Source organism: Denticeps clupeoides, chromosome 7 (genome assembly GCF_900700375.1).
Source record: "Denticeps clupeoides chromosome 7, fDenClu1.1, whole genome shotgun sequence".
NCBI lineage: Eukaryota > Metazoa > Chordata > Actinopteri > Clupeiformes > Denticipitidae > Denticeps > Denticeps clupeoides.
The window spans coordinates 16909325-16925813 of NC_041713.1; the positions used below are offsets into that span (position 1 = coordinate 16909325).

The 16489-nt window shown below is 43.2% G+C and overlaps 1 protein-coding gene across 2 annotated transcripts in view; it reads right to left on the reverse strand.

The window, feature by feature from the left end:
* Positions 1-4355: 4355 nt before the first annotated feature.
* The window catches only part of tbcd (tubulin folding cofactor D), a 28584-nt gene continuing 16450 nt past the window's right edge, over positions 4356-16489 (reverse strand). For both annotated transcript variants that reach the window (XM_028985801.1, XM_028985802.1), the window contains exons 19-39: positions 15481-15554; positions 15274-15391; positions 14639-14699; positions 14515-14537; positions 14372-14403; positions 14181-14243; positions 13657-13733; positions 13119-13200; positions 12875-12993; positions 12035-12126; positions 9719-9859; positions 8858-8941; positions 8619-8777; positions 8292-8430; positions 6556-6677; positions 6391-6468; positions 6220-6309; positions 5474-5561; positions 4989-5098; positions 4820-4904; positions 4356-4521 (exon numbers count right to left, since the gene is read on the reverse strand). In XM_028985801.1, coding sequence (XP_028841634.1) covers positions 4507-4521; positions 4820-4904; positions 4989-5098; positions 5474-5561; positions 6220-6309; positions 6391-6468; positions 6556-6677; positions 8292-8430; positions 8619-8777; positions 8858-8941; positions 9719-9859; positions 12035-12126; positions 12875-12993; positions 13119-13200; positions 13657-13733; positions 14181-14243; positions 14372-14403; positions 14515-14537; positions 14639-14699; positions 15274-15391; positions 15481-15554 — 1852 coding nt within the window. In that variant the 3' untranslated portion in view covers positions 4356-4506. The remainder of the gene's footprint in view (positions 4522-4819; positions 4905-4988; positions 5099-5473; positions 5562-6219; positions 6310-6390; positions 6469-6555; positions 6678-8291; positions 8431-8618; positions 8778-8857; positions 8942-9718; positions 9860-12034; positions 12127-12874; positions 12994-13118; positions 13201-13656; positions 13734-14180; positions 14244-14371; positions 14404-14514; positions 14538-14638; positions 14700-15273; positions 15392-15480; positions 15555-16489) is intronic.

Sequence of the window (16489 nt, forward strand, 5' to 3'; positions counted from 1 at the left end):
AAACTAGTCATCTCACTATGGTATAAATACAAAATACACACACAGAGAGAAACAAGCAGACACACAGAAGAGTGAAGAATCTCAGTTGCTGTGCTGATAGTGGCGGCCAGTCTCCTCCAGGGTGACTACCACTTATTACCCTTCTGTTATGTTCAGCCAGAACCTACATCTAAATGATATGGACTTAACTACCATGTTAAGGTTTCACATTTCATTCAAACCTGAAACAACAGTGTGGCTCTGTTGGAATAATACAGCAATTTAACACCACATCACACACCGCAGACATGTCCATGTTTACATACTGTACGCATATTGCTAACAGAGACATGTCTTGCAAGGTTCATTAATAATTTAGTGACTTTGGGTTCACAAGAGGTCACAGTGTATACAGTGGAGTTCTGTTTTAAACATTAAGCCTTTTATTAAAAGCAAATATGCTCCAGGTCAGACCAGAGCCCAACCTCCTCGCTCAATTAGTCAAATAATATATAACTGGCCTTCGGCACACACTATATAAAAACACACTGCCCATTAACCTGTGGTCTATAAAAGTACACAGCTTAGCAATTAGCCCACATTCCCAATGCTATCCAGCTGCCTCTGTCCCCAAATTACTATAATTCCAAACAACAACGTGGCAATTTCCTAGGCAGGGAGCGCATGCCTCGCGAACTGTTGATTACGGCCCTTTGGAAAGACGCAAAGAGAGTGGTTTCCTGGAGAAAGACCGCATCAGCTGTTGTAATCGTAATTATAGCATCTCAGCTATTCCTATCAATCATGTAATTATATTATTCAAATGGTTCGACTCCAAAAATCCCCTTTTGCAAATTTTTGTTTTCCCCAAAAAGAACATCGGCACTCTGAGGAGCGAGGAAGAGGATGGGAGGGTTATGATTTATTTTTGACCCGGATTTCTATAAGCAGGCGAGTGCTTGTTGCAAATGCACTTTCACAAGGGGGTCAAGGGTTCTTCTGAGGAAAATAAAAAGCCACCTAAAAAATAAACAGAGACTCATTAGAGCAAACTGCTCTATGGTAAAAAGGGAGCCAAAAAACAAACAATATATATATAATATATAAAAATACATAAAAAACAACTACACCAATTATGGAGATAAAAACAAATAAGTATGAATGTCATTTAAATATATATTTAAAAATTGGTTAAGTATTGGACTATTTAAATTGGTGCACAGTTCTATTAGTATCAATTTAGCTCTATGGTACATTTAGTAACAGAGAAGCAGTGAGACACCCTTACAGCAACCATCGCATGAATAATTGGACCAGTGCAAATGAGGAAAACGATTGTAAAGGAGTGTGAGATTGTAAAACAAGTAGAGAAGCTCGCTCAGGGACTCCCTTCCACCCGCCAGGCCCATAAAGCTCAGCTTTTAGCGGTCAGACTCCGCTAATGACTGCAGGCCAGTTAGAGACTAATGATGTCGGAGCCCATCGTATCAAGTATGCCCATGAGGGCAGCGTGGGGGACGAAGCAGGAAAATTGCAACTGGGGCATGTGAGGCATAATAAGCAAAAAGCAGTGGTTTATGAGGGGCCACACATATTCTGGTCTAAGGTTTCATAAGGTGAGAATTAGAGAAAAAAAAAATCCTGCTCCAGAATGAGCAGGAAGATTAAGCTCACTTGTGGCTCCTGGTATCAAATTGTTCTTTTTTTTTTAGTTCGTTTTCCATTTTAATACCCATATTTATGAGGGATGGAGACTTACTGGAATACGTATGTCCATTGTTCACGCTATAATCCAGCATAGATTTAGTGAAATGTCCCATTATCCCATCACTTATTCTTTGTGTTTTTCCTCTCTCTGATTGAACTGGTTTTGATGTGCAGTCACATGCCAGTTGCAACAGATTGTGGGTTACAGTGATCTGATTTGATCATTTAAAATAGACTTGTTGCTTATAATGCCATATTGACCTCAAAACCTCACAGAGAACAAGCTCTGCATTCGCAATCATGGAAGAATGTGCTAATTGGGAGTACAGGGTGATTAGGCAGAGATCCGTGTGGTCTCTAGTTAATTTCAGGAGCTTTAAATCCTCTTCTAACATGTGTTAATTAATACCTACAATATGTGAGACCCTGAAGGCAGCCAACTCCGCTATCAGTCTGATTGTATTTTTCCCCCAGTGGCACCTTGTTACTAGACCCTGGCACACAGGAATAGTGACATGAACCATTCCCTGGATTTATGACACATTTCATTGTTAATTAAATTTTTTTTTGTCAAAATCCTGTAACCAGTTGGGAGTAGAAAGGAAAAAAAAAAAGTGGTTTCTGACACCCAGTAAGCGCTTTAAAGGTCAGGTATCGCCAAATTTGACTTTAATAAAATAAGATCAGGCTGCCGATGTAATCTATGAATGGCGGCATCGCATTGAAGACAGCCAATAAGAGCCCCAGCTCCCTCGCGCCACTTCTAAAGGCCCCCTTTGTAAGGCGGCCATCGCCATGGCTACTAACGGCGAACTGTAAGCCTTTTAGAATTATTAGCATTCTTGACAACCTCCAGCACTGTAGCAAAGCCGGTTTTAGCGGGAAAACGTGGATAAAAGAGAGGGTGAAAGGTGAAAACACAGGCTGGAATGTTCATCTATGCAAGAAATTAATTAAAGTAGAATTATGGGATGGAGCAGGCTGAAATGAGAAATACAAGACAACCCTGACGAGAGGCTGAAGAATGTGATAGAAATATTGGGTTATTTTTCCATGTGTGTTTCACACTAAAGTGAAATACTGCTTCAGACATCAATATATATATATATATATATATATATATATATATATATATATATACACACACACACACACACACTAGCATGAGTTGATTTATTGACAATCAGCCAGTTCAGGGCTCAAACGTGAACTGGAAAGTAGGATGTTCTAGAATTTAGCGGCTGCATGATACCTCAAGCTAGCTTTTTAACCAATTTCCATATCATACGACCCGTTTTAGGTTGTTCAGAGTTTATATTATGGTCGGGTGACTACTTCATTATGATAATTTTGTTACAACACAACGCTCTTGGTACACAATCCTCCTTGAAAATATCTTTTTAAAATGTAAATATTATGTGATTTTCACATTTTCTACAATTCTCTACTTTTATGTAACCATTGAGTAGGTGTGGTATTTCAAATGGAAGTTTTTAAATTAAGAAAAATTTGTATTCAGTACTCTGGGGTTTTTACGTTTTGTTTAGTTTGTCTCAGTAACCCTGTTATTGACCATACCACCGCATGCATAGCTTATTTGTATGAGAGTGGTGCACATCAGTATGCTGGTCTCACCTGAAACTCATTCGAACCCTGCCAAAGGAGGGTTAAGGAGACCAGTTTTAAAAAAATGAAAAATCTGAGTTATGAATTCATAACTCAGGTCATACTGGATGTTGAGTAAATGCACCACTGGCAAAGTTGCTTTTTGAAAATACTTAAAAAGGCATTTCATAAAAAAAGATAATGCACGTAATTGTGGACCATGCCCCCACAAAGGCAGTTTTTGCTTCTTTGAAGACTATATTTGGAAGGCGAATGACAACTACAAAGACTTCTCAAGACCTTGATCTATCATTGTGTGGGCCATGTGGGCACATCAGGGAACAGATCCTTGTCTTACATGTAATGTTACATTCCCTGTTACAAATTTATATTTAAATCTAGTGCAACTCCGGGATAAAGACAACTTGAAGATATCAGAGTTGTTGATTTGAGTTGAGGTATTTGCTCAACTTAACTTTTTTTCCATGTTTTATTTGTTGTTGAAAGTTGCTACCTCCATCTGGCTGCCATCTAAACAACTGCTGGACATGCCGGAGCAAGCGGGAGAGAATTTTTTTTTACGCCGTCTCCTTGACTAATGCATGCTACCTATCGAGTGAGGTCTACCACAGAGAAACAACCGTGTCTTTGTCCGTGTCACGGTAGAGCCAGCCGAGCCTCACGCGGGTGCTGACGGGTGGAAGGAGATGAAGGCGTGTGATAAGAGATGGCTCGGGAACTGTGCGAGTTGTGCTCCAGCTGTCTGAGGCAGAGAAAGAGTGCAGCTTGACCTAACACACACTCTTAATAAAGTTGGTTTCACCACCTTCATACGTTATGTAAATGTTAAGTCTTTCCCTAGGGTATGAAGGATTAGCTTAGAGTAAAGTTCGCCCTCTGCAGACGAGCTACTTTGACTGGGACACGGCTGACCTCCACGCCCATATTCAGGTATCCCAGCACACACAAGGTTTTACATTTCAACTGAAGCTCTAAACCGAAGAGTCGCGATACATTCAGTTCCAAGCAAAAGGTCTGTATTAATACTATTACAAACGACAAAGTGTTATTCATTTACATTTATTAATAAACATTCAATGACCAAAACTCCTTGACATGAATGAAGACAGGCAGACAGACAGACAGACAGACAGACTGCTGCAGTGTTTGGTGCTTTGACATCCAGTAGCGACGATCCGATCACACCACTCTGTTCTACTGTACTGGACTCTGTATCAAAGTGAAATAGGGGAAAAATCTGTTACTGGATAGGTGCAAAGGAGGTGTAAACCCAAAATAAAATGGCCTGTGCATCTCTCTTGTGTTTTAACTGGCAAAAGATCAGGACTGAGTTTATGCTGCTGCCCTAAAAATCCCCATAATCTGCTCAGCAAATAGGCTGTGTGCTGCGACTGGAGCTGGCACGGCGGAAGACCGCACACATCTGGGCCCAATAAGAAAAGTAATACACGCGCACGCGCACACAACACATGGAAATATGTGAATATATCCCTAATGGCTACTGCACCTTGGCCAGTAGTTTTGGTCTTGGGAGTTCGAGCCAGTCGCAGAGCTGGTTTCTGTAGGTGCGCACTGTTTCTAATCCGCTCTCCCTGTAACAGAGCACACGTCAAATAATCAGGGGCGCATCCGGAGTTGTTCTCTTGCCGGCACATTTCCAACGCCGAAACACTGACCAGTTAGTGTCGCTTAGCAGAGTCATGACATCGTCCAACACGGCAGGGTCGATTACATCGTCGTAAGTCAGCAGCGTCTCGTAAAGCTGACTGGCAGCGGCCTTCCGAATCTGCCAAGAGGAGATGCGCGGCTGCATTATTCTCAGCAACACCCCTATGTTTTCATGGATGCGTTGCAAAACAAAACTTTCTTTTAATGCGGTCACACAAATTTTTTTTTTTGGTCTACTCAGTCATAATACCCCCCCCTCCAATCCTTTCAGTAAGTGGTTTGTGGTTGCAGACCTTAGCTCGAGGTTATACATCAGTTCTGAACCAGCCCTGGATTTGTCTCGGTGAGAAGGTATTGGTTATGATGGGTTTTAACCCAGGGTGTGAGGACCACAAATTAGTCATCTAATTATGGAGTGGCATTTATGGACGACATAGGAGGGCCGTAGGTTATAATGTGCTTATGCATACGTCATGAGAGGGAGGAGGCTCACCACAGGGAAAGAGTGACCCAGCAGTATGAACAGCTGAAGCAAAACAGTTTTCCTGATGTCACCAGGGAACTGGATCATCCCACAGAACCTGTGTATCAGAAGAGTGAATGTAAGAAAGAAAGCTGCAAAGATTCCTGAAACCCATACTGGGAAGTTTACATCCAGGTGGACAGTTGGCAATTGCTTAAGTTTAAGCAATTCAAACTTATATGTAATACATTTTTTTAGCCAGCTGGTAAGAACACATGCTAACAAATTCATACAACTGAGCAAGAACAAAATCTCGGATTTAAGACCATCAGTAGCACTGACCTTCAACCTTCGAACAAGCCCAAGTGAATGTACCAAAAATGAATAAATTCCCTTGAGGCACTGAACTTTTGTCTAGTCAGGTCGTCTTTGTACACAAGTGGAATAAATAGAATTTTGGAAATCTAGTAAGTTCATCTTTGGGTCAGATTTGAATAAAAAGTCCCTGAGGGCAACGGTCACTGAGACATAAGAAGTGGAATATTACATTTCCTTCAAGTGTACTGGATTATCATACAAAAGGGCTTCGAGACATACAGAGCCTGACATTTGTCCTCATTTGGTCTCGATTTCAATGAAATCATACACTTAAGTTGGCCTTTTGATATCCATTAAAGATTTTGGCAGCCACTGTGGTGTGTGTGTGTGAGTCTGTTTCTGTATAATGCCGACAGAGAATCAGAGCTGACAGGCAGCGAGAGGAAGTGACTACTCACACGGCTATGCAGGACTGCAGCTTCAGAATATCCCGCGATTTCTTGATCTCCTCCTTACAGAGAGCCAGCAAGTCCACACAGAACGGGTGGCTGAAGGGGGAAAAGGAAAACCCACATAGCAGTCACTCTTTTTTTAAAATCACAATGTCACTTGGACACTCCACCACTTACTTGTCCTTAGCGGCAAAGAGAGCAAAGCTGTTGTTGGCCAGCATCTGATCCAGCATCTTCAGCAAAGGCACTGATACTCTGTGAGGTCACAGTGGGCATGAACACGTCAGACAACAACAACACTTTAGTCTCCTCAGCTCCATACACTGGAGAAGCAGAAACTACCTGTCATTGTGCAAGTGGTCTCTGAAAATTCGAAGCAGAGTGTCTCCGAACTGCACCAGAGCGCCTTCATCATGCTGGATGCCCTTCAGATACTCAAACAGGGACTGGGAGGAGTGCCGCACCTGAGAGCGAGGAGGAAACGGTTAAGTACACACTCCAGACCGATGATTATTCCGCATTTGTGTGTATTTAACCTGCCAGGGTCAGTTTGCATCATATTTACCCCATAAGAAGGTACACTGGAGAATATTTATTAACACAGTAATAAGAGAAAATGATTGGCATGCAATCTGGGGGATTTGATAGTGTCTGTGAGGGTTAAGGGTTTGTCATATCCGGCACTGGTGTGCATCTCACCATGTCGCAAGGCACTATGAAGCTTAGGCGTAGTTTTCATTGCTCCATATGATGAACCAGTCCTTTGTGCATCAAGGGTCTACTTTGTTATGCGGTGGATGATTGAGGAGATTGAGGTGGCTCATGGGAAATTTTGTGTCAGGCTCTTCTGGCAGACCGGTGTTGTTTTCCTAAGACCCAGTATGCCTATTAAAGGCCTCCACCTTATTTTTCTAAATTACGATGACAAGGTTAAAAATAGCCTCAACACCCACAAATCCCAGCAGGAATTCTCCCAACATGCTGAACTAATGGAAGCTTTTCATTGGTCAGCAAACACTTGACACTTGACATGACACACAGGTCAGACAGGGAGAAAAAGAGAGAACTGAAACTGAAGGATGGTTTCTCATGGTCTTCCGGAGCAGAGGATCAGCGTCACGCTTTCAAGAGCTTCATTCATCATGGCCACGCACAAAATCAAACGTGTGCAGCTGGCCTGCCAGTCCCAGCTCAAGCACTTCCAGAGAAATTTGTTCTGAATGAGCGCGATCCCTTTGTTTTCAGTTGTGGTTGCTGCCTCTGGGGAGTTCACAACTGCATCAGGTAGCGCAGTTTCAGTTATTTGTGGGACCGCGGCCTTTCCACACAGCAGATTATGCAAAAACCAAAGGTATGGCACATGAATGTCATTCCATCACTTCAGTGGCTTAAAAGTGTAAGGGGAGGGGGTAAAAAATAAAACAAGTTGGGTTACGTTCAAAACACTCTGCGACTGCTCAACGGCAGAAAAGCTCACATGAACATTTGTCCGGCTTCCAGCTCGTTCTCCCACCGCCTCAGCAGCCGCTCTGTTGACTTTGCACACTGCCAGCCAACAAAAGTAAAAAAAAAATTTAGGAGACTAGCAGGAAAGAGGTGACGGCGCCCTCTGTTGGCTTGGTTTTAGGCTTGTGATGTGACACTAGAGACTCCTTAAAGTGCTGTTTGGGCTCCAGCTCCACGTGAGAGCTCAGGGTAAGTAAAGCCTAGAACAGATTAGTGTTTATTCTTGGAGTTCTGTTGCGCAAAAGCCTCAAAAAGTAATTGTTCAGGTTGGTGGACCACAGTGGAAAAAGAGAGTCAGGTGTTGGCAGAACTTGAATCCTTAAAGCAGTTAAATTAAACAGTTTTCTAATATTAATAGGATTGCTTAAACGTCTGGTATATCTCTGAACCTCTCTGAAGTGAGGTTCAGATCATTTAAATGCGGTCTCTGCACGTCCGATACGGACACAGCTCCGGCATCACAAGGTCATGTCCCCTTTACTCAGCTCCTCCCCTACCCTACCATCATGCAGTGGGTGGAGTTGGTGGTCAGAAAGACTAGACATGGGCTTGAAGACACGAGTTTCACCTACCGTGGACTCGGTGAGACCCCCAACAGACACGGTCAGGCCGAGCAGCGCATGGTACTGGTAGCACTGGAGGCGCAGGAGCTGGGTTATGTGGGGGAAGGCCTGGGATGCCGCCTTCCAGTCTAAATACCCTGCCCTTTCACTGTGGAAATACACACACACAAACGCTTACAAAAAATCTGCAGATTTACTGTGTAGGTAGTGTTGCAGGAGACAATGAGAAGCTGGTCACTGGTGCTGATTCGGTTATCTGATGTGCGTACAGAAAGCCCCGCGAGCAGAAACCTCTGAAGGCTGCTGAAAGTGAGCCGTGGCCTCTGGGAGACTCACGGGGGAAAGATGCTCAGCAGCTCCTCCTTCTGGGGGATGTGAGGCACCGCAGGCTCGCGGCTGTGGAGGAGTTGCAGGAGGACCGCGCCGGCGTGGGCACGGAAGCGGTCTATCTTCTCTGCTGCCTGCTGCGTCGCGCAGCACATGGTACGCTGGATCCTGTGGGCCAGCGATGACCAACGCATTAAAATCCCAGGAGGACGGATAGGCTGCGATGTAAGACTAGAATTAGTACTCACATATCTGGGGAGAGCAGCTCTGGGCTGGTTCCAGCCACCAGCAGGGTCACCTCCATCAGGCTACTCAACGCCGCAGCGCGCACGCTGACGGTTAAACCAGAACCGGGTTACACCATACAGCACTACGGCGGTAGAACTAATCACATATTACCGTTCAGCTGCAATCAGTTTTACTATGTATGCTTGTTGGAGTCTCACTAGTTAAGGAAGTCTGAGAGATGATTTTAGGCTAAATTCCTTGGGCATTCAAACACAGATCTACTTGCAGACCAAGCTCACAGGACAGTAGTGTTCAATGTTCAATTGACTGATGTTCAGTTTTAACACCCAACAAATGCTTTTCAGCGAGTTCAGTCAATTGACTGGCTTTGAATTGTATCCTTGCCCTTAAAATATTGGCATCGGCCACTGAAAAATAACAAAACCAGACTGTACAAGGGTAGGGGGGAAAAAAAAAAAAAATCAAATATACAGGTAGGCAGATGAAGTTCTTAAAGAACACAAATCCTCCTCAGAAAGGACTGGAGAGTATGTCTGGAATCCCGTTGGACAAGGCTGAAGCTGCAGCCTCAGGGGCAGCTAATCTCCTTCTTCCTATGAAGCATGCCTGACCAGCAGCGCACTGACCGGTCCAGCCGCATTCTTCAGGCCAGGTAAGCGCAGCCCCAGGGCCTCAGATGGTGAGGGTCATGCGGTGACACATTCCTGCCTGACTGCTCCGTCTCACTTTTTCTGTCAGCCCTGAGGTGTGCAGTGGTTTCAAATGGCCAAGACAGACTACGTTTTGTGTGTAACAGTGTTATATTTGTGTGTGTGTGTGTGTGTGTGTGTATAATATTATCTACGAGTTCAGTAACCCACCCGGCCCCCACGTCTCCCCGAGAATCAGTGGTGTAGTCGTCCATGCAGTCCAGCAAGACCGTGTACACACCACCCACGTTCCCTGCACACAGCACGCAGTCAGGGGAGCCCCGTGCGCACACTCCGGCCGATTTACACACCCTGAGAGGAAAAGACAAGAGGTATGACCGTTTCACGCATGTGTCCTAGTAAATTTCAAATAATGTCCAACATTTGACATCTATATGCCCCCAGAGCGGTTTAAAAACTTTGTACAGACGTGGCCAAAAGTTTTGAAAATGACACAAATATTGGTTTTCACAAAGTTTGCTGCTTCAGTGTTTTGAGATTTTTCTGTCAGTTGTTTGTGTGGTGTGTTGAAGTATAATGACAAGAATTTTATAAGTTTATGCAAAGAGTCAATAATTTGTGGTGTTGGCCCGACTTTGTTTTGAAGACCTCTGCAATTCACCCTGGCATGCAGTCAATCAACTTCCTGACTGATGGAGACCCATTCTTTCATAATCAGTGCTTGGAGTTGGTCAGAATGTTTGGGTTTTTGTTTGTCCACCCGCCTCTTGAAGATTGACCACAAGGTTTTAATTGGATTAAGTTCTGGGAGTTTCCTGGCAGGGACCCAATGCTTTACTGTAGGCACGAGACAGGACTGATGGTGGCGTTCACATTTCTTCTCTATTTTTCCGATTCCCCAAACAATCGGAAAGGGGCTTCATCTGAGAAAATGACTTTACGCCAGTCCTCCGCAGTCCAATGCCTGTACTTTTTGCAGAATATCAGTCTGTCTTTGATGTTGTTCTTGGAGAGAAGTGTCTTCTTCGCTGCCCTTCTTGACACCAGGTCGTCCTCCAAAAGTCTTCACCTCACTGCGCGTGCAGATGCACTCACACCCGCCTCTTGCCATTCCTGAGCAAGCTCTGCACTGGTGGCACCCCGATCCCACAGCTGAATCATCCTTAGGAGACGGTCCTGGTGACGGCCTTCTTCACAACACTTGAACGTCTCTCCTTGAAGTTTTTGATGATGACTACACATGTTTCCGTGCAGGTAATCATGGTTAACAGAGAAAGATCAATGATTTCAAGCATCACCCTCCTTTTAAAGCATCCAGTCTGCTATTCTAACTCAATCAGCATGACAGAATGATCTCCAGCCTTATGTTCCTCAACACACTCACACAAGAGGACCAACGAAAAATCTCAGGTCAGGGCTGAAATGCAGTGGAGAAGCTGGTCACTGAAGCTGGTCACATTTTGGTGATTGGTCATTGGTCATTTTCATGGCAAAGAGGGACTTTGCAATTCATCTCATCACTCTTCTGGAATATATGCAAATTACCATAATAAAAACGGAAGCAGCAAACTTTGTGAAAAGCAACAAAATTTGTGTCACTCTCAAAACTTTTGGCCAACACTGTAAGCAGAAAAATCCAAGCGTTAAAACTGCAGAATGCCTATGAGAGTCCACTCCAAATCAGAGCTAAATTTAACACTTAACAGTGTACATTTTGTAAAACTGACACTATTAAGTGTTAAATCATAGTGACTACGCCCCTCCCCGGGTAACAAGCCCATATGGTTAGTATACAGGTACCAGACAGCTGGTCCATGTCAGTTAGACCTTAACATGAACTTATGAATCCATCTGAGGAGGAGAGTCACCCCTGTTTTATCCGGAGTCATCTGTTCTTGAGGCTTCAACTGACAATAGTTTTCCTTTTTTACTTTAATTGATCATTTTGTAGGTAGACATAGTGTTTCTTTGGCGTATGAACATGATGTGGAGCGTATATAATTACAATGTTTCACATTTACAAGAACTCCACCCGTTTACCACAGAGGAAACTTCATTTGAAAAACAGTCAGTCTCCAACTGACTAAACCAAACTACAATGATCAGTAAGGAAAGAAAGGAAAGATTCGGAAAAGTCAGTCTTCTTCGTGGCGGTGGGTAACTCGGGGGTAACTCCTGGTTCTCGTATGGGTTCTTGGGTTCATATTAAGGTGGGGCTTACTGCCACTGAATAGTGTCAGTTTTAGAGACTTTACACTATAAAGTGTTACATTTGACTTGGAGTGGAAATTGTCAGCATTTAAGACTTGTATTTTAAATGTGTACAAATATTTCTATATTTATATTTTATATAACATTTATATTAAATATTAATATTTCATATAAAGCATTCAAGTCTGTAATAATTTCAGCTCTGAAACAGCTTGTCTATTTAATTGATTGCTAATCTATTACAAAAATAAAATATTACAATTAGTTAGGAATCAGGAGATCTAAAGGAAAGGATTTTTAAAAACGTCTGTTTACTGTGCAATAGCTGTGGCTGCGTCTCTCCGAGCTTCTACGAACGTCACATCCTTTGGCGTGATCCTGCAGGTCAGCTGAAGTGCAGCCAATATCTGAGACAGACAGACATTACATTTCCATATCTGCGTTCACTGAAAAATGTTACATATTCAGAATGTTATAGGCATTTCTGTAGTTTACTAATCTATAAATAGCATTATTAACATGAAAAACCATAGTAAAACTTCCTGAAAAATAAAAATATGTGACTAGATCAAAATCAGAATTAGTATTCTACGCCTGACTTCGTTGTCTTTTGTTCATCGCTATCCTGATTGTGGGCAGCTGTTGTGAGAATTTAAATGTCGCCTCTTGTATGGCTTCCCTGTCGGGTCCTTAATTTGTAAGTTCTGTTCTGATGAGTGTTCCTGTTTTATGCACCATGCTGCTGTGACAACGCCTCATATGACTTCATATCTATATTCTGACATAAAATTACAGGAAATCATACCATGTTACAAGTTGCCTGTGGATATGGGTGTGTCCCTACTCTAGGTAAACAATGGAGATGATGGATGCCCTTGTCATGAGGTAGTAATTTCACACAATCCATGGTACAGTGGGTTAAGACCAGACTAGGACGTTTTTAATTGCCCAACATTTTAGTCATGTTAAATTATTAAGTCATTCTTAACATGACATGACTGGGGAGGTTTTCTCAACAGTTAACATGGTCATCAAACACAGATCTCTATATTGCCATAAACAGTATTCATACATGATGTCATATCGCACAGCTCCACTAAAACCAGTTCCTGTTGATCCGGTGTAGAGTGTAACGTGGATCTGATTCCAAGCTACCTGCTGCAGTTTATTGTTGATAATGAATTTGGGAAGGGACCCCAATGCCAGCGCAGCACTGGCCCGCGTCAGGACCTCGGTACTGGTCAGCATGTCAGTATACTGGTTCACCAGGAAATCTGTGCACACAAAGAGATGGGAATGAAATGAAGGGTGAATAAAATACCTGTGACTTCCTCTGGTCCACACACACACAAACACACTCCTCTCACTTTACACAATTCACATTCAGACACACACTCACCCTGCATTTGGATATCAGCCACCCCTGGCTGGCTTTGGTAATATTCTTCACACAGTGTGGCCAGAGCAGAGACTGCAGCCCCCTATAAAGAGGAACACAATGAGTGTGCCAACGATAGAGAGGAACAAAATAAGTATCCAGAAATCCGCTCTTTGCATGCCTGAAAAAATAGGCATCCAGATGCAGGTGCATTGTGTTTCAGAATAATGTAGAGTACACACCCCTGTTTAAATGGTACGGTTTGGGATGTTATTGTGTTAAAGAAATAACAATTAATAATTTAAAATACTTTTTTTATTTTTTTATTACAGCATTCAGTCTTCTCTGGCACAGTTTGAATTGATAACATCTGCCAACTCTTCCTTGCAAAAGTGTCACCTCTCTTGTGCACAAACCACTTTCATTCGTGTTTAACTGTCAATGTGGCAAAAGAAGCCTGGTTTTGTGTGTGTTGCCATGGCACAGCTAGACCATACGCGAACTGTCACATTCGGTGACGGAGCAGACAGACAGTGAATCATGCTGGGTATGACTCTACCCTGATGTCCTGGCTGGTGCTGCTGCTGAACATGTGAAGGCTCTTCAGAGTATCGTCTATCAGCCACTGCCAGTCAGCTATAAGACACACACACACACAATCAGAACAAACACAGATATCATCCAAACATAGAATTGATATGAATTGCAGGGCTATGTAGCTAACTAGCAGCTAGTAAACAGTCTGACAAAGGCCAATGACAAGTTTGGGAGTCTGCTGCATATTGACAGGGTCTCCCTGATGACCGCAAATTCAATACAATATCCCACAAACAAGAGCATGCATGCAAGACAGACGCATGTCCATTGCGCACTTGAGAGAAGTGCGAACACGATGGAATGAGAGAGAGAGAGAACGTGTGTATGTGTGGAACATGTGCGTGTTGCCTGTTCACGTAGCCCGTGCTAGTTAAAGAGCTCTGACTGGCGCATAATGCTCTCCCCTGTCATGAAAACGTTCACCAACTGTTTTGTTATAGCTTGAAGTCAAACCCCTAGCAGACCAATTTCATTCTTCAAACTTACTAATAACAGGGTCTTCCCGAAAGGGCATCTTAGAGAGGGCGAGCTTCTCAATCAGAACACACACTGCCAAGGAGAAAAATGAGTAAAATCACACACTTTTCTCCGGCCCCGTCTATCTCGGATTCACGTTTCTCAACATGCAATCCGATGAACGGGCAAAAATGCCGAGACAATCGAGCAGCATAACTCACCCGCAGGCCGCATAAGCTCTCCACCAAAACCCCTGAGGGAAGAAAAACAATCATCAGTAAGGCGTCACCCTTTCACTTCCTCCACAATTCTTTCTAAGAGATTTATTTTAATCTCACAACCTTTGAATGTGATATTTATTTACCTGTAGAGTTTCCTGTCAGAGAGCTGAAATAAAATTACAGAAGTCAGGGGAGGGGAGGGTGTAAACGGATAATGCCTCATACACGTTTCCATGTTTACAGGTAAGGGAGTCAGGAGCTACTGACCGCCTGGTGAATGCCCTTGAGCTGCTCCACCACATCAGAGGAAACGACGTCGGTTACCGGCCTGCCAGACACCAAAGGCAAAGCACAAGTGCCGAACGACACAATCTCTTTAGTGCACTGGTTACGTCCCAGCAGCTAGTTCCAAGAGAAAATCTGTATACCCCTCCGCTACTGTCTAGTTCTGTTAATAGTTTTAAAAAAGTACTTAGAAGTAATTATTATGATTAATTGCAAAATTACAAAAACAAGGAAACAGCATCCAAATGGAGATGCATGGTGGACAAACAGTAAGCAAATTGCGGCGATCATGTGGCTCAGTTTGAAAGGTCAAAAGGTCAGTAAACAAAAACACAGCCATTCATTTGAACACATTTATACATAGATAATGAAATGGTGCATTTTATTCAGTTCTGTGGAGGCTGTGGTGAGGTTACCGTTGGAATGGTGTGTTTCATCTGTGTTTTTCACATTAGCTGCATATCCCTACACTCTTGTTGACTCCCTGCCTGTCTGAGCCACACCTTTCTTAACAAGGACATCTAAAGCCATAAAGAGTCACATAAAGAAATTTTAAGGTGATTTAGTCTGTGTGCAGCGTATCAGCTTGATTAAGATCTCAAAGATCTTCAATTTACCGGCTGTTCTCTGCACTAAGCTTGGAGAGTGCGTGAGTGATCTCGGCACAGGCCAAGATGGCTCCATGACGTGTATGCAGGTCCTTCGCCGTTGCTTTGGGCAACAGCTGCGGCAAAACTGAAACCATAAAATCCAAATAAATTGATCTGAATGCATGGCAATTACACAGAATGCTTTGCTGATTCCATCCAGTCTGACACACTCACCTGTGGCAGACATGTAGTCAGGATCTTTGGCGGTGAGGTTGTGCAGCGCTTTAGCTGCCAGATCTCTGATCGCCCTGTGGTTTCCAGAGGAGAAACACAAGCTTATTAGAATCCTGGGCTACAAATTCGCATTCATTTAAATGAGGTTCTTAAGCAGACTGACATATAGTTACAGGGACAGTCAACCTGGAACAACAAAGTAATAGGTATCATAACCAGCCCACACATATTTTTAAAAGGTACCCCATTATGAAAAGTTTTTTGCTTTTATATTGGTCTTAGTGGTCCCTTCATCCCGTATCTGAAGTCTCGTTCCAAAAATCGGCCTTGAGATTTCCCCAGGACACGCCATTTCTGTAGCTTTAAATGATAATGAGGAGGAGAGAGGCGGCATGAGGAAGAGAGCGGCCTATAGAAGCAAAAGGGCATTTGCGGAAATTATGTCATTAACACTTCCTGTCTGGCCCAAACAAGACGTTGTGTCTGCATTTTTCCAGAAAAGGTTTTAATTAACTTACTGGTTCTTCAGAGTCTCACTTGACTGAATACAATACAATAATTTTTACATCCAAAACCCCCAAAAGCCATCCAAGTACTCTTGTAATCACAAAACCTAGACTTCTGTATTTCACTACTAACACAGTGCCTCAGAGATGCATGACTTGGTTTTAACCCTCCCAGGTTCCCCCACACCACCCACACTTCCTCCGATTCTTTAGCACTGCTCAGCTGGTCCCACCATCACTCAAAATACAAGACATGCATCTACACTATATTCTACTTGGTGGAATCAACCTGTAGATGTCCGAACCACTGAGCATCTTTAAGACCTACCCATTTCAGAATGGTTTAGATCAGCAGGTATTTGGAGGTATTTGCTTTATATAGCCACTCTCAATGGTAGTCATGGTCTCATAGAGTCAGAAGCACAAAGTATACACTGATAGAAAGCACTTATGGAAGACCTCCGGCACAAAGGTGTCTACTAAACCTGGGCTGTAATGTAAAT